The sequence below is a fragment of the Schistocerca cancellata genome, chromosome 2 (assembly GCF_023864275.1).
Source record: "Schistocerca cancellata isolate TAMUIC-IGC-003103 chromosome 2, iqSchCanc2.1, whole genome shotgun sequence".
NCBI lineage: Eukaryota > Metazoa > Arthropoda > Insecta > Orthoptera > Acrididae > Schistocerca > Schistocerca cancellata.
In genome coordinates, this window is record NC_064627.1 from 125,667,120 (window position 1) to 125,693,894 (window position 26,775).

The window sequence follows — 26,775 nt, forward strand, 5'->3', positions numbered from 1 at the left end:
TGTATGAGGGCTTTAAAAAATGATCAAAGAGAAAAGATTATATCTCGATGTACTACTATTTATTTTGGTGCTAAAAATAATAATATGTGTATTAATCACACCTCGCTATGTTTTTCTTACGTTATGGCAATGGGAAACTATTTGTGTTTAGAAATCTATCATACCCAATTGGTCATGGAGACTGTGAGCATTGGCCAGTTCTTAATTCACATCTGATTTCTGACAGTTGTCGAAGAAGGAAGAAGCAGAGTAACTGTGTATGTGAGACAGACGGTACTCCACTCGGCTGTTAGCTAAAGCATTACATAGATATGCACACTGGACAGCTTATCGAAACCGGCTCTCAATGTAGGTGTCACTGCGTCTGTCTCTCTACAGCCAGTACTAGAGACAACTACAGCGACATTAGTGGTGACTGCAATGGTGCCATCAATGTCTGTGATGGCTGCATCAGCTATGTTAACAGTTAGTGATAGCTACATAAGATATATTAACAGTTAGTGATGGCTGCACTACCTATGTTAACAGTTAGTGATGGCTGCATTAGCTATTTTAACAGTTAGTGATGGGTGCATCATCTGTGTTAACAGTTAGTGATGGCAGTGGCGATGGCAGCGGTGGTAGAAGAGGCGGCAGCAGCGGCGGTTGGAGAACCATATGTGAACAGTAATTCCTGGTAAGTAGCAACAATATTTCTTTCACCTGCTTCTTCTTCAAAATGTGTGTGAGATCTTATGGGACTTAACTGCTAAGGTCATCAGTCCCTAAGCTTACACACTACTTAACCTAAATTTTCCTACGGACAAACATACACACCCATGCACGAGGGAGGACTCGAAACTCCTCCGGGACCAGCCGCACAGTCCATGACTGCTGCTTGTTCTTAAGGAAGACGATGCCTCAGCCATAAAGACCACTCACCGACAACACCGTCCAATCTTATGTGAACAGAATTTCACTAAGTGGGGTTCTGCCCAATTATCAATTGTATCTGCCCTGTGTTTGTCTCTGGCCTGTTTCTGGGTCACCAGTCAACGCCTGCCTCCAAGAGGGCGCGTAAGCAGTGGCGGACTTGGATATAGGGATGAGCTTGGCAAGCAGTGTGGAAGTGAGTTGCTGGCAGCAGTCGGCAGTTGGGCGTCCAGCTTTACATGGGACTTGTGAGTTCAATGTTTGGCCGAATGTAGCTTGAAAGCAGTGGCCTAACCTGTGCATTGCTAACGTCACCTTCATGCCAGTTCGAGTTGAAATGTCTGCTACTCAGTTATTGAAGGGAGCAAGTCTGCTCCATGAACTGTTGTGGACTCATATTGTGAGTTATATGACGAGACATTTTGGGGCCAAAGCCGCTAGTTTGTATTTTGATATTGAGCCACGTTTAGTCGATTTTCTAGACATTAATTCACAGCTTGTGACTAACTTGAATTATAATTTGAATTTCTTGTCCACCCGCTACGTTTTGGGTTGCTTTAGCTGTCACTTTCTATCTAATCATCTGGTGAGTCATCCATCTGACGCATTACCTATTCAGTGCTCGCCATCATAACTTATTTCGTTGCTGTCTTTTATTTATTAGAATAGTGTTTACCGTTTTCTGTGCTTCCAAAACAGCTTCAATCCATTGGCTTTTTGCGTTTTATTGGGATACCGTTTAATGGTTTCAGTGCTCGTCGAACTTGTTTTAAGAATCGGTGTTTTATACACAGAAGAGCCAAAGAAACAAGTTCATCTGACCCCGCGAGAACGCGGAAGAGCCACAACACGGTGTGAGATGGACTCGACTAATGCCTGAAGTAGTGCTGGAGGGAACTGACTTCATGAATCCTGCAAGGCTAATCCGTAAGAGTACGAGGGGCTGGAGATCTCTTCTGAACAGCACGTTGCAAGGCATCCCAGATATGCTCAATAATGTTCATGTCTTTTGAGAGTGATGGCCAGCGGAAGTGTTTAAACTAATAAGAGTGTTCCTGGCTCCACTCAGTGGCGATTCTCGACGTGTGAGGGGTCTCATTGTCTTGCTGTAATTGCGTAGGACCGTCGGAATGCACAACTGACATGAAATCATGCAGGTGGTCAGACACGAAGGTTATGTGTGTGTCACCTGTTAGAGTCGTATCTACACGTATTAGGGGTACCATATCACCCGTCCCACATTATTACAGAGCCTCCACCAACTTGAACAGTCCCCTGCTGACATGTAGGGTCCATGGATTCATGAGGTTGTATTCATACCCATATACGTACATCCACTCGATAGAATTTGAAACGAGACTCGTCCGACCAGGCAACATGTTTCCACTCATCGATAGTCCAATGTCGGTGTCGACGATACAAAGCGAGCTATAAAGCTTTGTGTCGTGCAGTCATCAAGGCCACACGAGTGGGCCTTCAGCTACGAAAAGCCCATATTGATGGTGTTTCTTGAATGGCTCGCATGCTGAGACGTGTTGATGGCCCAGCACTGAAATCTGCCCAATCGTCTCGTATAGGGTGCCTAAAGGATGATGCGTTCTCGGAATACCATACAACATTTCAAGGAAACCATTAATAGTTTTTATTACAAAGAAGAAGTTTGACAATACTTTGAATTTACAATGGTGTCGCAAGCGATGGGGGACATGCAAACAATCAAAGTCCTTTGCTGCATACAAGGTCCATGTAAGCAATTTACATGGATCACCATATACATACATACATACAGACATTATCTCAAATTATTATGGTCATACTGTTCAGTAATATTTTGCAAATGATTCTTTATTTTGTTCCTTCAATTCGGCCTGTGTTGCATTCAAACCAACAGAAGCAACTACATACATAGGTATTCCATACATGCAATCGGCTTCCACGGATTTTGTACTTAGAGGGTCAAAATTTATAGATTGTGACACTGAATGAATGCAGACTTTTATACGCTGTTATAATTGACCCATATTTACACTATGCGCTTGCAAATACGAGGGCTGTTCAGAAAGTAAGCTCCGATTGATCGCGAAATGGGAACCACAGTGAAAATTAGAAATGTTTTATTTTTAATAGTTAGCTACACCATCCAGCTACTTCTCTACGTAGTTGCCGTTCTGACTAAGACATTTGTCGTAGCGTTGTACCAACTTTCCAATACCCTCATCATAAAAGACAGCCGCCAGTGCTTTCCGCCAATTCTCTACGCTGGTCTACAGCTCGTTTTCTGTGCCAAAATGTTGTATTCATAGCCAGCGGTTCATGTGAGCAGAAATGAAACGCAGGGGGAGTCAATTACGGGCAGTATTGTGGTTAGTCAAACATTTCCAATTGAAAACGATGCAGGAGCATCTTCATTGCCCCTTCAGAATGCGGCTGAGAATATTGCCTTGTAGAAGAAACTGCACGACAGTTATGTAATGTTGGCTGTATAGCTTCAGGCGAAATTTCTCACCAGGTCCTCGTACTTGGCGGGAGACACTATTCTCTAGACAACTTTACGCGATCACTGTGAGCTCAGAAATGAGAGGAGTGACGTGATGCTATCTAGGGTCATACTAGAGACACTGCCCAACACATCTGTGCAAAGCTTTATCGGATTATCATAGTCGTTTCCATTTCGCGATCAATCGGAGCTTACTTTCTGAACAGCCCTCGTAGTTTACAAAGTGATAGAATGTACCTCTAACTTACGGGTGCCAGTGACACAGTCTGTTCGTCACAGTCATTAAAACACCATATAGCGCATGTAAAGTCACAACACTCGAGTGTTTTATGTAAATATGTGTGTCTCCCGAAACTAATTCCAGCATTGTTTCGCCATACATATCTATGACCGATACCATCCATCCAAACATCCAACAAACGTGTGTGACAGGTTGTACTCAGTCGTCATCAGCTTCTCAGGGTTTTTCGTCATGCTTCACTGGCAGACCCGCTCATATCACGTATACTGACTGACTGCACTCCAGTACCAACCCGTCGAGCGTTTTCAGTTTCAGTTACTACATCGAAGTTACTCCCAGATGCTAGGTATACAATGTCGCATTTATATCTACTAGCTGTCAGATTATACCTATTGACAAATAATGGTATCCTGGTGGCTTTTAACTGAGGTTCGGGGTATTGAGAATGTTTCGACAGCTGTTGCAATGGCTGTGGTGACGATTGAGAACAGTCCAATAAATCAAGAAGATTGCCTGCGTGCTGCTGTGGTGGTGCAGACAATAGTAGGTCGAACATCTGTGTTTATTTGGTAGACAGTTTTCTTCATCAAGGGAAAATGCTACTAGAAAATAAAGAACGAAACTTAAGTATAAACACACTTATTTAGACATGAACAGCAATACTAAGAATAATAATATTAATAATAATAATAACTGGACAAATATTTTGTTTAAAGTGTGAAAGTCTTCTATTTGCTATTCTAGCTGGAGAGAGTGGCTGATCTCTGCTGCCGCAGCCAGTACTTCACGGTGGTCCTTTCACTGCAGTATACAGACCTCTAATGACACGGCTCAAGCAATTAGATTATTCTAAAAAGAAGGGAAGAGGTGGGGACCTTGATTGTTATTGGTCCAGTGGTATCCTGCCTTTTTACACCCTCCCACTGGTGGAGGTCGTTATGGAGAGTGTGACCTTTGAGTGTGCGAAATACAGTTGCCTCAAGTGAGAGGGCAAGGTTGGGAGTCCCCTGGGGGGAAGCAGGTGGGCGTGTAACCTTGGAGATGAAATGCCCAGTTGCCTCATTTGCATTGCGACACCGGGAATGAATACAAGATAAGGTCATTACTGTGCCAGTTATCTCATTGACACTCTACTTCAATTTTCAGGAGTTGGTTGAAATGCAACTAAGCAAAATACGTGAGTCCGAGTCAAAGTGAGTTATGAAGGAATAACCATAGTTTCTGATGTTTCTATCAAGTACTTTGAGCAGGCAGTCATTTAAATGCCGAGGTACTCATTCGCACTAGGAAGATTTTTTTCTCACAAAGGCAGTTCTTTGTTGAATCACTGACACATTAAAGAAAAGTAATACCTTGTAAGTGCAGAGTGAGACCTAGGAACTAAATTTGTACGACATTACTTCGTTACTTACATATCACACAGAAACTTCATTTCACAACATGCGACGTTTGTGCGTTTGCGCTCTGGAATGCTTTCGCAATGTAGTTTATAAGGATATTTCTTTGTCACAGCTGCTGAACAGTCTTGCTGAAGACCTTTAAACAATTGCATTTGTGGAATAGCTCCCGTTTGGTCAAAAGAAATTTATTGCTTCTCCATTATCTTCTGCGTTAGTACATTTCTACATAGTTAGTGATCATCAGGTAATCTCTGTTCACAGTTTCTGAACACACATCTGTGAATGCACATAGCCATTGAACGAATTTAACTGTGGCGTCCACGTGAAGCCGTCTTCTACCAGGCTTCTTGCATTCAAACAAGATGAAATTTTCATTCCTGCTTTGTAGATATGGGGAAAAGTCAGCTGTAAATGAATTGTAAAACCTTTAAGGCAGCGAACCGATAATGAGAAATGAGAAACTTTAACAGTTATATTTCAGAGGAGCAACCTTTCGTTCATTCCAGCAATGGATATATTTGCTGCGTTTGTAATCTTCTTTTTTAATTGTACTGAAACATACAAAGGTGAGATGAGGTTCTGTTAATTAGGTGAATATGCGCTCCCGTTAAAACGCTGGATGACATCGCTCACACAGAAGTGGAAACGTCAGATCTATGACTTCGGTAACTCTTCGTCACAGACGATGTTACTGTAAAGAGAGATATACAGTTAAGAAGACACTCGGACAGATAAGCAAATGCTGGTTGACATTTTGCAATAATTTATTTACTTATTACTGTATTAAAATATTTTAGAAAAATATCAGCGAAAAGGTAGTACGCTTATTACATTTTGAGATGAAACACATAGAAACTACAAACTTTTCGTGCTGTACATAAAATTCCAGCTGTGTTACCGGGAACTAAAAAAGAAAGTAGACTCTAGTTACGTGAGAAAACATAAATGACAAACTGCAGACAGAATAAAATTTTTTTAGTTTTGTTCTCATTTATTAAAAGGAACTGATTATTCCCAGTGCTGTATTAAATGTTAACAAGCATTCCTTTTTTTATTTCTCCTTCTTCACAACTGCTGTTCTGTTAACTCGAGATCAAGAGAACGCTGACCCGTTGTTCCAAATTACTTCCTGGTTCGCCCCTTTCTACTTGTTATCGATGCAGAATTAAGAGGATTGCTTTGCTTGTCCTAGTTTCTTTGTAACGTGTTTGAGCGGGCTGTAAATTATGATATTCCAATTAGCAGCGTACGTAATAAATATCTTGATCACAGCAAAAGGGACTTAGAAAACTCGACGAAAGGATAACTGATGTTTTAAAAAGGCTGTACATTCCTCTAGCAAAAAGCGATGTAGTTAGCGTACGTTAAACGCTGTCGTAGAATACTCTGCAAAACTTAAGGACAAGTTACATAAAGTAACATAACACTTTAACAACTCTGTGTACATGAATGAAAGTGCGGCAGCATGTTACCAGAGGTCTCCCACTCATGCATAGAAAATCGGACGTCACAAGATGTGAGGTAAGGATGACTATAGCGTAAAATGGGGCTCGCCCCGCAACATCACGCAGTTGAAGAAACGGGAAATAACAGCTTCTGTCAAGCAACGAACAGCTACGGTGTGCTGTGATGATGTTCTTCTTTACATAATGGCCCGGAGACCACATCTGGATGTCTTCACACGGGAAAAAATCACCGGGAACTTGGAAGAAAAAAGTTGTGGTGTGAAACTGTAGTCCAAGAGTATTCATGTCCGCCCCTCTTAGCTGAGTGGTGAGCGCGACGGAATGTCTACCTAACGGCCCAGATTCGATTCTCGGCTGGGTCGGAGATTTTCTCCGCTTAGGGACTGGGTGTTGTGTTGTGTTGTGCTCTCCTTATCATCGTCATTTCATCCTCATCGACACGCAAATCGCCGAAGTGGTGTCAACTCGAAAGACTTGCACCAGGCGAACGGCCTACGTAACGGGAGGCCCTTGACACACGGCATTTCCATTTCACGTTAATGGGAAGCATTTCGAACCTAAGTCACTGCAGCCCGAGGGAGAGGAGGTGCAGCAGATGGTCGCTACATTGTGCAACAAGCAAGGAAGAACTGACGGCAAACGGTGCGTTCAATTGAGACAATACTTAAACGACAGTAATGCACGCAGTCTCTCGAACAGCGACTGCATGTGACTGGTACGTTGTGTTCCTTAGACATCAGCACATCGGCGGCGCCGTTCGCATTGTTGCCAAGACTATTGGGACTGGACCAATGACCGAGCGGGGTGGCGCAGTGGTTAGACACTGGACTCGCATTCGGGAGGACGACGGTTCAATCCCGCGTCCGGCCATCCTGATTTAGGTTCTCCGTGATTTCCCTATATCGCTCCAGGCAAATGCCGGGATGGTTCCTTTGAAAGGGCACGGCCGACTTCCTTCCCCGTCCTTCCCTAATCCGATGAGACCGATGACCTCGCTGTCTGGTCTCCTTCCCCAAACCAACCAACCAACCAACTGGACCAATGAGGAGTGAGGTCGAGTGCTCTTCTCGATGACAGTAGATTCAGCCTGAGTGGTGCTTGTGGACTTTTCCTCGTATGACGAGATATTGGTGCACGTATTGCACCCAGGAAAGTTGTGGAACATGACCGTGTAGGTGGCTCCAGTTACTAACGTGTAGGAATACATGATGTTGCATGGGCACAATGAGCTCGAAATCTTTGAACACATTATACTCACGCGTCAGTGCTATTTTATTGTGACACTGTACCTGATACCGATGTGCGTCTTTTCAGGGTTACATTCTGCCCTGATTTCATTTTTATGTGTGATGCTGCTTGATGGCATCGAACTGAGCAGATGGAGGAATTCTTGGAACGTGAGGATATTCGGTGAATGGCCTGGCTTTCCTGTGCCCCCGACTTTAATCCCATCGAGCACGTGTGGAATGCGTTCTGGAGACGTTTCGTAACATGTTCACATCCATGAACAACTGCCGAGCGGTTGTCAATCCTGCTGATGCAAGAAAGCAGCACCCTACCACAAGAACTCCTTACCAATCTTATGGCCAGCATGGGAGCACACTGAGCACGCCGCAGAGACTGTAGAACAAGTACTGCCGTCCCCGGTCAGTCTTCTGACTGCTTTGATGCGGTCCGCAACGAGCTCCTCTCCTGTGCCAGTCTTTTCATCTCAGAGCAGCACTTGCAACTTATGTCCTGAGTTATTTCCTGGATGTAATCTAGTCTCTGTCTTCCTGAACAGTTTGTACCCTGTACAGCTCTTTATACACTCCTGGAAATGGAAAAAAGAACACATTGACACCGGTGTGTCAGACCCACCATACTTGACCCGGACACTGCGAGAGGGCTGTACAAGCAATGATCACACGCACGGCACAGCGGACACACCAGGAACCGCGGTGTTGGCCGTCGAATGGCGCTAGCTGCGCAGCATTTGTGCACCGCCGCCGTCAGTGTCAGCCAGTTTGCCGTGGCATACGGAGCTCCATCGCAGCCTTTAACACTGGTAGCATGCCGCGACAGCGTGGACGTGAACCGTATGTGCAGTTGACGGACTTTGAGCGAGGGCGTATAGTGGGCATGTGGGAGGCCGGGTGGACGTACCGCCGAATTGCTCAACACGTGGGGCGTGAGGTCTCCACAGTACATCGATGTTGTCGCCAGTGGTCGGCGGAAGGTGCACGTGCCCGTCGACCTGGGACCGGACCGCAGCGACGCACGGATGCACGCCAAGACCGTAGGATCCTACGCAGTGCCGTAGGGGACCGCACCGCCACTTCCCAGCAAATTACGGACACTGTTGCTCCTGGGGTATCGGCGAGGACCATTCGCAACCGTCTCAATGAAGCTGGGCTACGGTCCCGCACACCGTTAGGCCGTCTTCCGCTCACGCCCCAACATCGTGCAGCCCGCCTCCAGTGGTGTCGCGACAGGCGTGAATGGAGGGACGAATGGAGACGTGTCGTCTTCATCGATGAGAGTCGCTTCTGCCTTGGTGCCATTGATGGTAGTATGCGTGTTTGGCGCCGTGCAGGTGAGCGCCACTATCAGGACTGCATACGACCGAGGCACACAGGGCCAACACCCGGCGTCATGGTGTGGGGAGCGATCTCCTACACTGGCCGTACACCACTGGTGATCGTCGAGGGGACACTGAATAGTGCACGGTACATCCAAACCGTCATCGAACCCATCGTTCTACCATTCCTAGACCGGCAAGGGATCTCGCTGTTCCAACAGGACAATGCACGTCCGCATGTATCCCGTGCCACCCAACGTGCCCTAGAAGGTGTAAGTCAACTACCCTGGCCAGCAAGATCTCCGGATCTGTCCCCCATTGAGCATGTTTGGGACTGGATGAAGCGTCGTCTCACGCGGTCTGCACGTCCAGCACGAACGCTGGTCCAACTGAGGCGCCAGGTGGAAATGGCATGGCAAGCCGTTCCACAGGACTACATCCAGCATCTCTACGATCGTCTCCATGGGAGAATAGCAGCCTGCATTGCTGCGAAAGGTGGATATACACTGTACTAGTGCCGACATTGTGCATGCTCTGTTGCCTGTGTCTATGTGCCTGTGGTTCTGTCAGTGTGATCATGTGATGTATCTGACCCCAGGAATGTGTCAATAAAGTTTCCCCTTCCTGGGACAATGAATTCACGGTGTTCTTATTTCAATTTCCAGGAGTGTAATACCACGGAAGTTATTCCCTGATGTGTTAAGAGATCTCCTATCATCCTTTCTCTCTGCCTTGTCAGTGATTTCCACATATTACTGTCCTCTCCAATTATGGGTAGAACGTCTTCATTTCTTACCTTATCAGTCCGCCTAATTTTCAACATTCCTCTGTATATCTTCGTTCTTGGTCTTCCACTAATATTATTCCCCATAGGCTCTTGCCCATGTAGTATTTTACCCGTCTCTCCCTATAGCGTACCGCTATTTTCTTTAAAATTTCGAATATCTTGCACCACATGACACTGTCGAACGTTTTTTCCAGGTCGACATATCCTGTGAACGTGTCTTGATTTTTCCTTAGTCTTGCTTCGATCATCAACTGCAACGTCAGAATTTCCTCTCTGAAGCCTTTACCTTTTCTAAAGCCAGATCGATCGTCATCTAACACATCCTCAAGTTTCTTTTCCATTCTTCTGTTGCCAGCAACTTATGGTGAAGAACTTTCTACCCGACTGCACTTGTAAGCTCTTGCAATCTTCGCAAGTGTGTGCATGACATTTTACCGAAAGTCAGATGGTATGTCATCAGACACATACCTTCTATACACCAGTTTGAATAGCCCTTTTGCCAGCCGTTGTGGCCGAGTGGTTCTAGGCGCCTCAGTCCAGAGCCACGCTGCTGCTTCGGTCGCAGGTTCGAATCCTGACTCGGGCATGGATGTGTGTGATGTCCTTAGGTTAGTTAAGTTTAAGTTGTTCCAAGTCTAGGGGACTGATGACCTCAGATGTTAAGTCCCATAGTGCTCAGAGCCATTTTGAATAGCCGTTTTGCTGTCGCTTCCCCCCAACGACTTTAGAACTTCCGATGGAATGTTATCTATCCCACCTTATTTGATCTTAAGTCCTCCAAACCTCTTTTAAATTCTGATTCCAATGCTGGATCCCCTGCCACTCCTATATAGACTTCTGTTCCTCCTTCTATCACGTCATCAGACAAGTCTTCCCCCTCACACAGGCCTCCATTGTACTCTTTCCACCTACCCGCTCTTTCCTCTGCATCTAACAGTGGAAGTAATATTGCACACTTAATGTTACTACCCTTGCTTTTAATGCCACCGAATGTTGTTTTCACTTTTCTGTACAGTCATTCCTTTTTCGATTTCTTCATATTCTTCATGCAGCCAGTTGGTCGTAGTTTCACTGAAATTCTTATTTATTTCATTTCTGTGCGACTTGTATGTCTGTATACCGGAATTTCCCTGAACGTTTTTGTACTTCTTTCTTTCATCGCTCAAATGAAATATTTCTTCTGTTTCACGTGGTTTCTTCGCTGTAACCTTCTTTGCACCTACCTTTTTGTTTGCAACTGCTGTGATGGCCCTTTTTAGACATATCCATTCCTCTTCAACTGTACTGCCCACTGAGCTATTCCTTATTGTTGTATCTATAGCCTTAGAGAACTTCAAGCATGTCTCGTCATTCTTTGGTAATCACGTATTCCACTCTTTTGCGTATTGATTCTTCCTGACTGATCTTTTAAAATTCAGCCTACTCCTCATGACTGCTACATTGTGATCTGAGTCTATATCTGCGTACGATTTACTATCCAGTATCTCATTTCGGAATGAATATCGGACCGTGATTTAATGTAACTGAAATCTTCTCGTATCACCCGGCCTTTTCCAAGTATACCTCCTCGTCTAGTGATTCCTGAACAGTGTATTCGCTATTACTAGCTTATTCCATGTCCCAAGCCCATATTGTCCTGTAACCTTTTCTTCTACTCCTTCCCCTGCAACTGCATTCCAGTCTCCCATGACTATCAGATTTTAATTTCAATTTACGTACTGAATTACCCGTTCCAAATCTTCATATATTTTCCCTGTCTTCATCTTCACCTTGCGACGTCGATATATATATATGAACTATCGTTGTTGGTGTTGGTTTGCTGTCGATTCTAATGAGAACAACCCTAATCACATTTCACGGTAACATGCTCTCTGCCCTACGTTCCTGTTCATAACGACTCGAACTCTCGTTGTATCATCATCTGCTGCTGTTGATGTTACCCTATACCCATCGGACCAGAAATCCATGTCTCCTTTCCATTTTACTTCATTGACTCCACCTATGTATACACTGAGCCTTTGCATTTCCGTTTTCAGATTTTCTAGCTTCCCTACCACGTTCAAGTTTCTGTCATTCCGTCCCCCAACTCGTAGAATCTTATCCTTTCGTTGGTCATTCAATCTTTTCTTTTAATCATTTCCCTCTTGGCATTCCCCTTCAGGAATCCGAAAGGGGGACTATTCCGGAGTCTTTTGCCAACGGAGAGATCATCATGACACTTTTTTAATTGCAGACCATGTGTCCTTAATGCAGTGGTTTCCACTGCCTTCTCCATCCTGATGCCTTTGATCGTTGCTGATTCTTGCGCCTAATGCGATAGGTATAACCTTCTTAAGAATGGTACTAAGTGCCCGAAACCGGTAAACTTCTGTTATGGAACTCGTTTCTTATTATTTTGTTATAGGAGGAATTCCAAGACCACACCTCAGTGACGCAAGTGTTCTCGAAAGCGGGTGTCAAAGCTATAAAACCTCGACTATGGGGCAATGGAAGATTGTCATTTGGCCGGATGAGTAGTGCTTCACATTGCTTCCAATTACTGACCGAGTTTACATTCAAAGAGCGAAACAGGGCGTGTGTTTGGTGATGATTTGGGTAGCTACGTAGTGGTATTCTATGGGTCCCGTACTTATACTGCATGGCCATACTGCTGCCAAGGATTATGTGCCCATTTTGGGTGATCAAGTGCAGCCCATTGTACAATGTTTGTTCCTCAGTTTTAAATGTCAAATGTATGTGAATTCCTAAGGGACCAACACACACACACATGCCCGAGAAAGGACTCGAACCTCCGGCGGGAGGGACCGCACAGTCCATGACATGGTGCCTCAAACCAGGCGGCCACTCTGCGCGGCTTGTTCCACAGTGATGATTTTATGTCCCAAGCTGACTGGGCCCCTGTCCACACAGCTCGCATTTCTAGGACTGATTTTGTGAGCACGAGGATAATCTGTAGCACCTCCCCTAGTCATCACATTTACCACACCACACCTTTGGAGAGATGAATGTCTGATCGCCATCCACCGCCATCATAGTTGTCTGGACTTTCGACTATTTTGCAGGAAGAATAGTATGAGATTCACTTGAAGACCATACAGGGCCTGCATTTATCCATTTAGAAACGACTGGAAGCATTTTTGAATGCCAACGATTTTCCTACACCGTATTAGCCACGGTAATGTATTGTGTTTGTGGGGTTTACATATTTTTGTCTTCCCCAGCATGTCGCAGTAGTCTTCTAATTTTTTTCCATGTAAAATATCGCGTCATAAAAATGTAACTTCTTTTGATGAGGCAACGTTCTTTATTGTTTGTGATTTGTTTTATTATTAATGTTCCCAGGATGTAGGAAAGACGGAAAGCACAACCAGAAAAGCCATGTATGTACAAGAGAATATTAAACGGAATCAATTCACTAGGTCTCTGTTTATAGAACCGGTAATGTTTTTGGCTACAAAAAATGTGTGCTAAACATTGGTTATTGTACGGTAGCTAGATGTAGTGTAAATTGCTATACATAAATTTTCACTGGAATGTGTACAGTTTCTCGTATCGAGCCACGTATGAACGAATGCATTAATACAGGGTGTTTCATAAAGAATATATGTATTACAAAGTATTATTTTGTAGAAACTATTGATCGCTGTGCCTCGGCTCGGTTCTTGCAGGAACTAATAGATAGTCTAGTTGCTATTCATAGCCGCTAGATGTCAGTTTTCATTTTTACTTGGTAACCGTCATATGTTTGAAATGGCTACTCCACAGCAGAAATCTCTCGAGTTTGCGAGGTGCAATTCCGTGATTACAGTATAAAGACTTGTCAGGTTGAGGTACCAAATTGATCCTCCGAATCGGTGGAACATTTGCAGATGGTATCGACAGTTTCTAGATACAGGACGTGTATGTAAAGGAAAGAGTCCTGGCCGCTCTAGTGTTCCTGAAGAATATGTTGCACGAATTCAAACTGCTTTCCAACGTAGTGCTTCAAAATCAACTCGTCGTGCCAGTCGGAAGCTACAACTGCCTTTGGCGTGTTTTGAGACGACGGTTGGTTATGAAGCAGCACAAGTTACAGCTGTTACAAGCTCTTCGTCCTGATGATAAACGCAAACATGTGGCATTTTGTAACGAGATTTTCGATGCTATTGACAATGATGATGATGTTTGGTATATGGGGCGCTCAACTGCACGGTCATCATCGCCCGTACATAGTCCCAATTTTTACACAGTCCATTTTTTCCACAATCCAATCTCGACGCTGTCACAAATGATGAAGATGATGATGTTGAAATAATAAGGACAACACGAACACCCAGTCCCCGGCTATTGATAATGATAACACTTTCGCACAGCGTATCGTGTTCCGTAATGAAGCGACTTTCCATGTTAGTGGTCAGGTAAACAAACACAATGTTAGAATTTGGGACCCACAGAACCCACATTCAGCAATTGAACATGTACGAGATTCGTCCAAAATCATGTGTTTTGCGCGCTATCCCGATCATCTGTTTACAGCCCATTCTTCTTTGATGCAAACACAGTCAACGTCAGCATTATATTGCTGTGTTACAAAACTGGTTGTTTCCGAGGCTGCACGAAGACCATTTTTCAACAAGACGGGGCACCCCCTCACTGGAGTCGCTGAGTGCGTGAATATCTGAATAAAACTCTACCTAACCGTTGGATTGGTCGTCAAGGAGCTGCTGACTCAGCATGTCTCAGCTGAGCTCCACGGTCACCGGAGTTGACACTCTCTGACTTCTTCCTGTGAGGTTTCGTTAAAAACAACATTTATGTACTATCACTCCCACAGAACCTGGAAGAGTTTTAAGAACCGGATTCGTACTGCCACTGCAGTGACGAAGGACATGCTTGCCCGAGTACGGGAGGAATTTGAGTATCGATGTCATATTGTTCTTGTCCCTGTTGGAGGACATATTGAACATCAGTAATCTGAACTTGAGAGGTTCACAAATGTGTTATGAAGTTCCATATTCGTATGTCTTAAAGTTTAACGAAATACGTATATTCTTTTTGAAACACCCTGTATACACGCTGATAAGTTTCGGAACATATTTTTTCATGGATTGTTTTCCGCTATATAGCTATAGTTTGTCTCTTTAATTAACAATAACGTATAAATACTCAGTATCTTCCGTTTTCTGTCTTACTTCTGGTTTAATTTCGGCTCTATCTAATACAGATAATAAATACGTTTGCTATATTTTGTGACAGGACAAGTTGTTTCCATTATTTCCCGTACGTCCATTTCAAATGGTTCAAAAGGCTCTGAGCACTATGGGACTTGAGGTCATCAGTCCCTTAGAACTTAGAACTACTTAAACCTAACTAACCTAAGGACATAACATACATCGATGCCCGAGGCAGGATTCGAACCTGCGACCGCAGCAGTCGTGCGGTTCCAGACTGAAGTGCCTAGAACCGTTCGGCCACACGGACCAGCGTACGTCCATTTGTGAAGGAACCACTATAGTCCGACACAATTTCTTTACATTTTGTTTATTTTTTTTGTTTTCTTCTCAGATCAAAGATAATTGCAATTGTGTAGGTTTTGTGTTTCTTTCTATGTAAGTATTGTAACTGCCATATATGGACTTGTTGTTCCTTATTTTCTGCGGTTGTGCGTTTATACATATATCAAGTGTTTCTACTTGCATAGAATATTCATCAATGTAAAATTGTAAGAATTGTAATATGTTGTGAGAGAGACATGCTTTGACATGTAATCGGTAGGTCACTATGGGCAGCGGTAAGAATGGAGTCTCTGGAACCGAGTGAGAAAAGAAGAAGCTGATTATTGTGGCACTAAGCAAGGGAACGACCATTTTATATCATGCGGACACATCACAGTGATTGTTTAGGAAGGAGTGTTTTCATCAAAATGGCTCTGAGCACTATGGGACTCAACTTCTGAGGTCATCAGTCCCCTAGAACTTAGAACTACTTAAACCTAACTAACCTAAGGACATCACACACATCCATGCCCGAGGCAGGATTCGAACCTGCGACCGTAGTGGTGGCGCGGTTCCGGACTGTAGCGCCTAGAACCGCTTGGCCACTCCGGCCGGCAGTGTTTTCATCTATGGTTGTTTGATGTACCGGTAGTAGTTTGACCTGAACTACCACGTTCACGATACTGTCACTGTTAGGAAACATTTGGGCCATTGCAGTTAACGGAAAACTCCGCTTTCTTTTGTGTTGTGAAATGACTCATCCTGGTTCATCACAGAGTTCGAGTGTGAGTCTCACAACGCCAGAAGGGGTCGGCAAACAGCTTTTCTATCGCAGAAATACAAAACACAGTTGGGATGTCAGAAACCGAACAGTTAAAACCGATACTGCTATTTTAATTCTGAGTAACAGGTATTTTTCGTTATTTGCTTGATGTCTGTTGTAAGAGGAGGTTTTTTACTAATAAGGGGTAGAAAAACCTAAATATCAGATAGCCATGGCACCAGTGCTATAATTTTTAGTTTTTATATAAATCTGTTTTAGTAAACGAGGAATTTCCACTGCTATGAAATAGTGCGTTGTTATAGACAACGGGAAAATCGATCACTGATATTTGAATAACAACGCATACAGAAATGAGCAACAAACACATGGCATGAGAATTGGTACAGCATTCTTGAGACATACCGTACCTTTTAGCATGTGGTGTTGTCTGTTGGACGGTACACCTGTACACGCAATGAGTGGAACTTCCCCTACTGGTCTATATGGCACTTTCTCACATTGCCGTCGAGCATTAGTTGTATTACGCGCATGGCACCATCCATGGTCTGGAAGTGTTTTACGAAGTGCATTATCAATAACAGTTGCTTCAGGAGATTAAGAAAGGGAGGAGCAACGACAAACCGGTGACATCGTATAACAAGAAAACTAAAAACTTAACAGTTCATTCATACATTTCAATGGAAACAGAATGTAGCTGATATCTTGCTTGCGTGTACATAATATGCCTCTATCAGTTTGTTGCTTTTGAAACCGGACGAATTAAACGAAAAATAATTCTCCAACCTTAGTTTCCTCTTTTTAGAGCGTGGAATGATTGTAGATTACATGATTTTTGAGCAGACATTCAAAATATTAGTATCAATAGGAGAATAATGGTGAATTTTAGCAATAAAAACAACTTATCACTTTTCGAGTAAATTAGCGAACGGTGGACGGACTAAGTTTTCTTCTGTTAGCCTATTTAATTTAATATTTTAATCTATGTATCCTCAAAATTAGGTATCACATTTTTTAGTCGTTATCGATTTTTACGCTTATTACAAGAAACCGTAGAAATAAAAACTGAAAATGAGTTATTTCAGAAACCTGTTATTTTGAGCACTTTTATCACTCGAGTTAAATTGGCATTGAAAAAAAAAAAAAAGATACAACCGAAAGCCGGTTGTTTCAGCGATAACCGCCATCCCTAGAACACCCACGTAGGCTACCAGCCCTATATCTCACCCCTTGACCTGTCTAAGTTCTTGTTCAGTTAAGCCAGTTTACACGAGCGATTTTCTGGTCAAAACTGCCTACTCGCAGTGCGAACGCCTTTCGTATAAGCGTCTAAATCAGCAGCTAATTACGACGCAGGTATGTCAGTTACGAAAATAATCTATTGATGTTGCCGAGTGCGTAGTTTCAAAGCGGTCAATATTGTTGTGCAATATTTTCGAAGGCACAATAATATTGCACATACAGCGGTGAGAGTGAGAGATTGCGAAATAATACTGCGCACATCAAATGTTTTTTAAAAAAAACTTTGCGCTAGCTGGAAATAGTGTGCCGTCTGTGGGCAATATTAACAATGTCCTTGCCAGTCTCTCGCGTACTACGGACTCTGTCTTTCTGTTCGCTGTTCGTGATGAGAATTACTACTGAAGTGCGTCGACATATAAGGATTAATGCCGGCGTGTCAGAGCAGACGAGTACAAGAACAGAAGTGTTAAGAATGAATAGTACAGCTTACTGGTCAGAAAATGTAGGAAACGGCTACGAATGAAGATTTAAAAAATTAATTAATATAATGTTAAGAAATAATGTATTTATAGTTATTTTAGTATATATATATATAACTAGAATGATCAGCTAGAACAATGTGACCACCGACATACTATCGATAAAAACCCAGGCGACAGCAGCGTTACCTGACGTGGAATGTTTCTTATTCAGATACACGCACAGTGCATGTAATATCAGCGAGACTGCTGTCCGTGAGTGGAATGGGGAAGGCGCGAGGGCAGATCATGAGGCACAGAAGCTCGGCACGAGCATTTCGGAAACTGAACGACTTGTCGGATTTTCCAGGAATGCTGTGGTGAGTGTCTTCAACATGTGACTAAACTAAGGTGATACTGCGTCCCGAGGTCATGGGGGCCACCCCTCATTACAGATGTTGGTTCTCAAGGCTGGACTGACTGCTAAAACAGGACATGCGGCGAAGTGTGGCGGAACTAACATCAGACTTTACTGCTATATCCAGTAGAAGTGTGTCTGAACACATAGTGCACCGTACACTCATAACGATGGACCTCCGCAGCCGACGACTCTTGCATGTGCCAATGTTAGCAGCGTGACATCATCAATTACGACTGAAGGGTGGACGTGACCATTGACACTGGACGTTGGTGCAGTGTCAGGGTGTTCACTGGTCTGATGAATCCCGATATCTTCTTCGTCATGCCGACGGAAGGACGCGAATCCATGGTCTTCCAGGCGAACAGTTCCTTGACTCCCGCACTTCAGAACGGAGACAAGCTGGCGGGGGCTCCATTATGCTCTGGGGAACATTCACGAGAGCATTCATGGGTTCAATGGAGCTCGTACAAGGCCAAGGACTGTCGTACATTGGTTGCAGATCATGCTCACCCCTTTGTGACTCATATTTCGTGACGGTAGTTGCTGTTTTCAACAAGATAATGCGCCATGGCACAAGGCCAGGTGTGCGATGGAGTGGTTCGAGGAATACAGTGGCGAATTCCAATTTATGTGCTGCCTCCCAGCTCACCAGATCCCCTTTCCTGAAGAAAAGGGCTTTAAATAGTCCGACAGACAGATAGACAGACAACACAGGGTTCCCGTAAGGTTTCCGTTTTTACTAAGGCACGGACCCTAAAAACAGTAATCAACCAAGTACCGAAACAGAAAATGAAAAAGAAACCCCCTGCCTGCATGCCATTCAGAGGAACATTTCCTGTAAGATAACGAACACTTTCAGAACATTGCCTTCACAACACACAACAAACTATAACACACATTAAGATAAAATATAAACAAACAGACAGATACGCGTCAGACGTTTATGATGTAGCATGTAGTACATACAAAGCGCTGTATGCAGGCCAAACTGGGAAAGTCTTCCAGATACGATACAATAAACATAGAAAACTAATCGCGTTGGTGATTAATGTAGTGTACATTTAAATGGTATACTTGTGATAATGGAAGTGTGCTGCTGAATCACATCGTGCTAACTATGTTAATTAAATGCTAGTAGAAATGTGAGCGAAGCTTTAGAAATTATATCATAAATATAAACTTCAGTCTTCAAATTTTAGCACGGGTTATAAAACGTATTCCAGACTTACTGGAAAAGGAAGTTACTATCCCTGGATATACACCAGTTGGATACATGAACAGAAACACAGTGCATTTCGTTTATCTTCTTCTTCCTTTATCCCTAGGCTAACGTGATTCCTTTATTACCCCTCAGGCTACCCCGAGTTACCACTCCATCTTTTCTTGGAAGGTCAATATTTCTTTTAGATGCTGGAAATTTATTTCTTGCGCTTTTCACCATTTTCCTGTCAACATTGTGTTCGTTCCATTCACGCTTTCTCTTATGTACCCATTCATTAATGGAGTCCACATCACATCTTTTCTAATGCTTTTACTTCTCTCTCTATCTCTAAGTGTCTTCTCTGTAATCCTGTCAAGTGGGGTAGCCGTTCCGTCCGAGGCGCCTTGCCACGGTTCGTGCGGCTCTCTCCCGTCGGAGATTCGAGTCCTCCCTCGGGCATGGGTGTAAGTGTTGTCCTTAGCGTAAGTTAGTTTAAGTTAGATTAAGTAGTGTGTAAGCCTAGGGACCGATGACCTCAGCAGTTTGATCCCATAGTCCTTACCACAAATTTCCAATTTCTGTAATCCTTTGCAGAATGTTCAGCTCCTTGGCTTCCAAAAGGGCTTTTCATGTTGCCGGTCTTGTCTCAGCTGTGTATGTCGTACTGAGCTCACTGCGGTTTTTTGTATTCTTGACTTTGCATCTTTTCTTTACGCTTGTTTTTCACAATTTTATCATTTTAACACGCTGTCACATTGTTTGGTTTTTCTACTTGTTCTTTAAATTCCTTTTCGACATTTCCATTTCTGGAGAGTTCAGTATCAAGATATTTAATTGCCATTATCCTTTGAACAATTTTTCCATTCACTTCCAGTTTGCATTTAATGGTTATACAGATTTCAGTATACATATGATTTTTTGGGTGGATATGACCGTATGTAAGTTTTGGCTGCCACGTTAAGTATACGTAAAGCCCATGAGGTTAACTTTGCTGTTTGCCAGCAGAACTATGTTGTCAGCATAACAACAATGTTAATTTCTTCGTTCCCCATTCTGTACCACTACCACCCAATACCTTCTCTACCACCTCGTCCATAACTATAGTGAAATACAACTATAACTGTTATGGGGCTAGTTAATCTGAAACCAATTTTCGCCTGGACGTAGTTGGAATATATATCTTTGATTGTTTTTATGCAGTTGCAAGGAATCCCCCTATTGCAGAGAAATATCAAAACCACATTTCAAGAGGATTCCGTTATTTTATTGGCGGTAATTCAGCTGCTTATGAGATTGTAGCAAATAATGAATTAATATCTCGCTGCATCGTTATCACAGTTACGATTACGCATAGATTATATTTAATGTCGGCTATCTGTACTTGGTCAGACAGCCTCTGTTGTCGCGGCCCGTTGTCTGGTTTTGCCAGTGAGAAGCAGGACCATTCAGCTTTTCCCAATATGCTGCGATTGTGTGTAGTCGTGGTCCTCGCCTCCACCGCATGTGCACTGGGTGAGTACCGGCAGGTATTTCTTTATCGCAGCACACGTACTGAGTCTGCATTGGCTCTGACGTAAAGCGTTTTTACACTGCAGGAGCCTCGCTGCCGGTTCGCCGCTTGACTCACACTGGTCCAGCCAGGAGGTTGGGCGTAGCTACAGGCCGAATCTATGGAGGCCACGACGCAGCGAGGGGTGGGTACACTCTTCCGATGCACTCAATAGATTCTTTACAACCCGAACAGTACATCATCTGCAGAACGTACACTTAGTTGACTAAAGTCGTGGGATATCTCGTAATAGCGTGACCGAGCTCGTTTTGCCCGGCGTAGTGCCGCAGTTGGACATGTCATGGACTCAACATGAAACTTCCTGGCAGATTAAGACTGTGTGCCGCACCGAGACTCCAACTCGGAACGTTTACCTTTCGCGGGCAAGTGATCTACCAACTGAGCTACCGACAAACGACTCATTCCCCGTCCTCACAGGTTTAATTCTGCCACTACCTCGTTTGGGAGGTGGGAGACGAGGTACTGGCAGAATTAAAGCTGTGAGGACAGGGCGTGAGTCGTCCTTAGATAGCTCCATTAGTAGAGCACTTGCCCGCGAAAGGCAAAGTTCCCGAGGTCGAGTCTCGGTCCGGCACACAGTTTTAATCTGCCAGGAAATTTCATATCAGCGCGCAAGCCACTGCAGAGTGAAAATCTCATTCTGGACTAAATGTGTCGTCGGAAGCGGACAACAGACACATCTAACCATGCCGACTCTACAGCCGCTCCTAATTGCAAAAGTGTTGTTGGTGCAGGATTTTTTGCAAGAACTGATCTCTAGATTATGCCCCATAAAAGTTCGTTGGACCGGCCGCTGTGGCCGAGCGGTTTTAGGCGCTTCACACTAGAACCGCGCTGCTGCTGCGGCCGCAGGTTCGAATCCTGCCTCGGGAATGGATGTGTGTGCTGTCCTTAGGTTACATAGGTTTAAGTAGTTCAAAGTCTAGGGGACGGAGGACCTCAGATGTTTAAGTCCCATAGCGCTTAGAGCCATTTGAACCATTTGTTCGACGGGGTACACATCGGGAGATCTGAATGGCCAAATCATTTGCTCGAATTGTCCAGAATGTAGTTCAAATCAATCGCAAGTAATTCCGGCACTCTGATATAGCATATAGTCATCCATGAAAATTCCATACTTGATTGCGAACATGAAGTCCACGAGTCCCTGCAAATGTTCTTCAAGTACGCAAACATAATCGTTTATAATCGCTCTGAGCACTATGGGAGTCAACATCTTAGGTCATAAGTCCCCTAGAACTTAGAACTACTTACACCTAACTAACCTAAGGACATCACACACACCCATGCCCGAGGCAGGATTCGAACCTGCGACCGTAGCAGTCCCGCGGCTCCGGACTGCAGCGCCAGAACGGCTAGACGACCGCGGCCGGCCCCCTATAATCGTTTCTAGTGAACTGTAGGTTCAGTTGGGCCAGAGGACCCAGTCCAATCCATGCAAACACAGCCCACACCTTTACGGAGCCACCACCAGCTTGTACAGTTCTTTGTTAATAACTACACTATTGCCCATTAAAATTGATACACCAATATGAAATGCAGATGATAAACGGGTGTTCATTGGACAAATATATTATACTAGAACTGGCATGTGAGTATATTTTCACGCAATTTGGGTGCATAGACCCTGAGAAATCAGTACCGTAATAAAGGCCTTGATACGCCTGGGTATTGAGTCAGACAGAGCTTGGATGGCGTATACAGGTACAGCTGCCCATGCAGCTTCAACACGATACCACAGTTCATCAAGGGTAGTGACTGCCGAATTGTGACCAGGCAGTTGCTCAGCCACCATTGACCAGACGTTTTCAATTGGTGAGAGATCTGGAGAATGTGCTGGCCAGGGCATCAGACGAACATTTTCTGTATCCAGAAAGGCCCGTACAGGACCTGCAACTTGCGGTCGTGCATTATCCTGCTCAAATGTGGGGTTTCGCAGGGATCGAATGAAGGGTAGAGCCACGGCTCGTAACATATCTGAAATGTAACGTCCATTGTTCAAAGTGCCGTCAATGCGAACAAGAGGTGACCGAGACGTGTAACCAATGGTACCCCATACCATCACGCCGGGTGATACGCCAGTATGGCGAAGACGAATACACGCTTCCAATGTGCGTTTACCGCGATGTCGCCAAACACGGACGCGACCATGATGATGCTGTAAACAGAACCTGGATTCATCCGAAAAAATGACGTTTTGCCATTCGTGCACCCAGGTTCGTCGTTGAGTACACCATCGCAGGTGCTCCTGTCGGTGATGCAGTGCCAAGGGTAACCGCAGCCATGGTCTCCGAGCTGATAGTCCATGCTGCTGCAAACGTCGTCGAACTGTGCGTGCAGATGGTTGGTGTCTTGCAGACGTCCCCATCTGGTGACTCAGGGATCGAGACGTGGCTGCTCGATCCGTTAAAACCATGCCGATAAGATGCCTGTCATCTCGACTGCTAGTGATACGAGGCCGTTGGGATTCAACACGGCGTTCCGTATTACCCTCCTGAACCCACCGATCCCATATTCTACTAACAGTCATTGGATCTCGACCAACGTGAGCAGCAATGTCGCGATACGATAAACCGCAATCGCGACAGGCTACAATCCGATCTTTATCAACGTCGGAAACGTGATGGTACGCATTTCTCCTCTTTACACGAGGCATCCCAACAACGTTTCACCAGTCAACGCCGGTCAACTGCTGTTTGTGTATGAGAAATCGGTTGGAAATTTTCCTTATGTCAGCACGTTGTAGGTGTCGCCACCTTCGCCAACCTTGTGTGAATGCTCTGAAAAGCTAGTCATTTGCATATCACAGCATCTTCTTCCTGTCGGTTAAATTTCCCATCTGTAGCAGGTCATCTTCGTAATGTAGCAATTTTAATGGCCAGTAAGTGTAGTATCCGTGACTTCGTGGGGCCTGCGCCGAAGTCGAACCCTACTATCAGCTCTTACCAAGTGAAAAGGGGGCTCATAAAGGTACTCGGTCGTCTGCTGCCATAGCCCACTAACGAATAATTTCGTCACACTGTCGCAACGGATACGTTCGTAATTCGTCCCACATGTTCCCTACGGTTATTTCATGTCGTGTTGATTGTCTATTAACACTGACTACGCAAACGCCGTGCCCTCTGTTGGTAAGTGCAGATCAATGGCCAGTGCGTTGTCCGTGGTGAGAGGTAATACCTGGAATTCGATATTCTCGGCACACCCTTGACCCTGTGGATCTCGGAATGCAATGTCCTATGCGTCCATCTCCAACTACCGTTCCGCGTCCAAAGTCTGTTACTTCCCGTCGTGCGGCCATAATCACGTTGGAAACTTTTTCACATGAACCACTGAGTACAAATGACAGCTACACCAATGCACTTTTACACCTTGTGTTCGTGATACTACCACAATCTACACTCCTGGAAATTGAAATAAGAACACCGTGAATTCATTGTCCCAGGAAGGGGAAACTTTATTGACACATTCCTGGGGTCAGATACATCACATGATCACACTGACAGAACCACAGGCACATACACACAGGCAACAGAGCATGCACAATGTCGGCACTAGTACAGTGTATATCCACCTTTCGCAGCAATGCAGGCTGCTATTTTCCCATGGAGACGATCGTAGAGATGCTGGATGTAGTCCTGTGGAACGGCTTGCCATGCCATTTCCACCTGGCGCCTCAGTTGGACCAGCGTTCGTGCTGGACGTGCAGACCGCGTGAGACGACGCTTCATCCAGTCCCAAACATGCTCAATGGGGGACAGATCCGGAGATCTTGCTGGCCAGGGTAGTTGACTTACACCTTCTAGAGCACGTTGGGTGGCACGGGATACATGCGGACGTGCATTGTCCTGTTGGAACAGCAAGTTCCCTTGCCGGTCTAGGAATGGTAGAACGATGGGTTCGATGACGGTTTGGATGTACCGTGCACTATTCAGTGTCCCCTCGACGATCACCAGTGGTGTACGGCCAGTGTAGGAGATCGCTCCCCACACCATGATGCCGGGTGTTGGCCCTGTGTGCCTCGGTCGTATGCAGTCCTGATTGTGGCGCTCACCTGCACGGCGCCAAACACGCATACGACCATCATTGGCACCAAGGCAGAAGCGATTCTCATCGCTGAAGACGACACGTCTCCATTCGTCCCTCCATTCACGCCTGTCGCGACACCACTGGAGGCGGGCTGCACGATGTTGGGGCGTGAGCGGAAGACGGCCTAACGGTGTGCGGGACCGTAGCCCAGCTTCATGGAGACGGTTGCGAATGGTCCTCGCCGATACCCCAGGAGCAACAGTGTCCCTAATTTGCTGGGAAGTGGCGGTGCGGTCCCCTACGGCACTGCGTAGGACCCTACAGTCTTGGCGTGCATCCGTGCGTCGCTGCGGTCCGGTCCCAGGTCGACGGGCACGTGCACCTTCCGCCGACCACTGGCGACAAAATCGATGTACTGTGGAGACCTCACGCCCCACGTGTTGAGCAATTCGGCGGTACGTCCACCCGGCCTCCCGCATGCCCACTATACGCCCTCGCTCAAAGTCCGTCAACTGCACATACGGTTCACGTCCACGCTGTCGCGGCATGCTACCAGTGTTAAAGACTGCGATGGAGCTCCGTATGCCACGGCAAACTGGCTGACACTGACGGCGGCGGTGCACAAATGCTGCGCAGCTAGCGCCATTCGACGGCCAACACCGCGGTTCCTGGTGTGTCCGTTGTGCCGTGCGTGTGATCATTGCTTGTACAGCCCTCTCGCAGTGTCCGGAGCAAGTATGGTGGGTCTGACACACCGGTGTCAATGTGTTCTTTTTTCCATTTCCCGGAGTGTATTTACTGTATGTGTATATAGCTATCCCATGACTTTTGTCACCTTGAAGTATTACTTTTGGTAGTTGACTACGTTCCAAGTTTTTCAGAATGAGTGTCTCCCAGTGGAGGGGTGGATTAGTTGGCTGGCAGATTGAAGCTAGGTGCCTGCCCGGGAGTCGAATGCAGACCTTAGCTTTTCATAGCAAATATATTTTTAGGCACAGTTTGACAGTTCGGAGGGTGCTAATGGCCTAGATAGCTCAATGGGTATGTCCAGCGAAAGGGAAGCTACTTGGTTAGGATCTTGGTGCGACGCACTGGCAAGAAACTATGAAACGGCACAGATACCGCTGTAGCGTTAAATATTACCCCTGGGAAAGATACTCTGTGCTGTGGCTTAGGTATTTCTCAGCATGTCTTTTCCTTCAAAAGTGTTTGCGGTGGAGGAGGAGGGGTGGAGGGGCGTGAGATATTTAGGGGTTAGCTCAACGGTTCTGTGATTTGTGTTTAAGTAACAGGTAACTTATTTTGATTCTGTGACTTGTAATTCGGTTTTCCGAATTAATATGCTCAACACGCACACTTGCCCTAAGGCACTGAGTGAGAGGAGCATGTTCAAACAAATTTACCGAAAAAATGTATCTTAGAAATTTCCGTGTCTTATTCTTGCAAACCCATAATAATAATAATAATAATAATAATAATAATAGTATTTATCATTATTATTATTATTATAAAACTGCCTATGGTTTGAGTGATCGTAGTAATTATATGTAAGATGTGTGATACTGCCTCTTGTATTTATAAAATATTTTAGCAGATTTTGTGACATTCAATATAATTTATATGGTTCCCTGATGTAATCAACATTTTTCAGGGGGAGATCTATAATTATGTAGTGTAGTCTTCTTTTTAAAACGAATTTATTTATCAAGATCGCTATGTAAACACAGTTACTGGATTAC

General features: G+C 44.8%; 1 protein-coding gene across 1 annotated transcript in view; it reads left to right on the plus strand.

The window, feature by feature from the left end:
• Positions 1-596: 596 nt before the first annotated feature.
• The window catches only part of LOC126151654 (trypsin-1-like), an 89,110-nt gene continuing 62,931 nt past the window's right edge, over positions 597-26,775 (plus strand). Inside the window, exons 1-3 of the mRNA XM_049915959.1 lie at positions 597-676; positions 20,870-20,952; positions 21,036-21,134. Coding sequence (XP_049771916.1) covers positions 597-676; positions 20,870-20,952; positions 21,036-21,134 — 262 coding nt within the window. The remainder of the gene's footprint in view (positions 677-20,869; positions 20,953-21,035; positions 21,135-26,775) is intronic.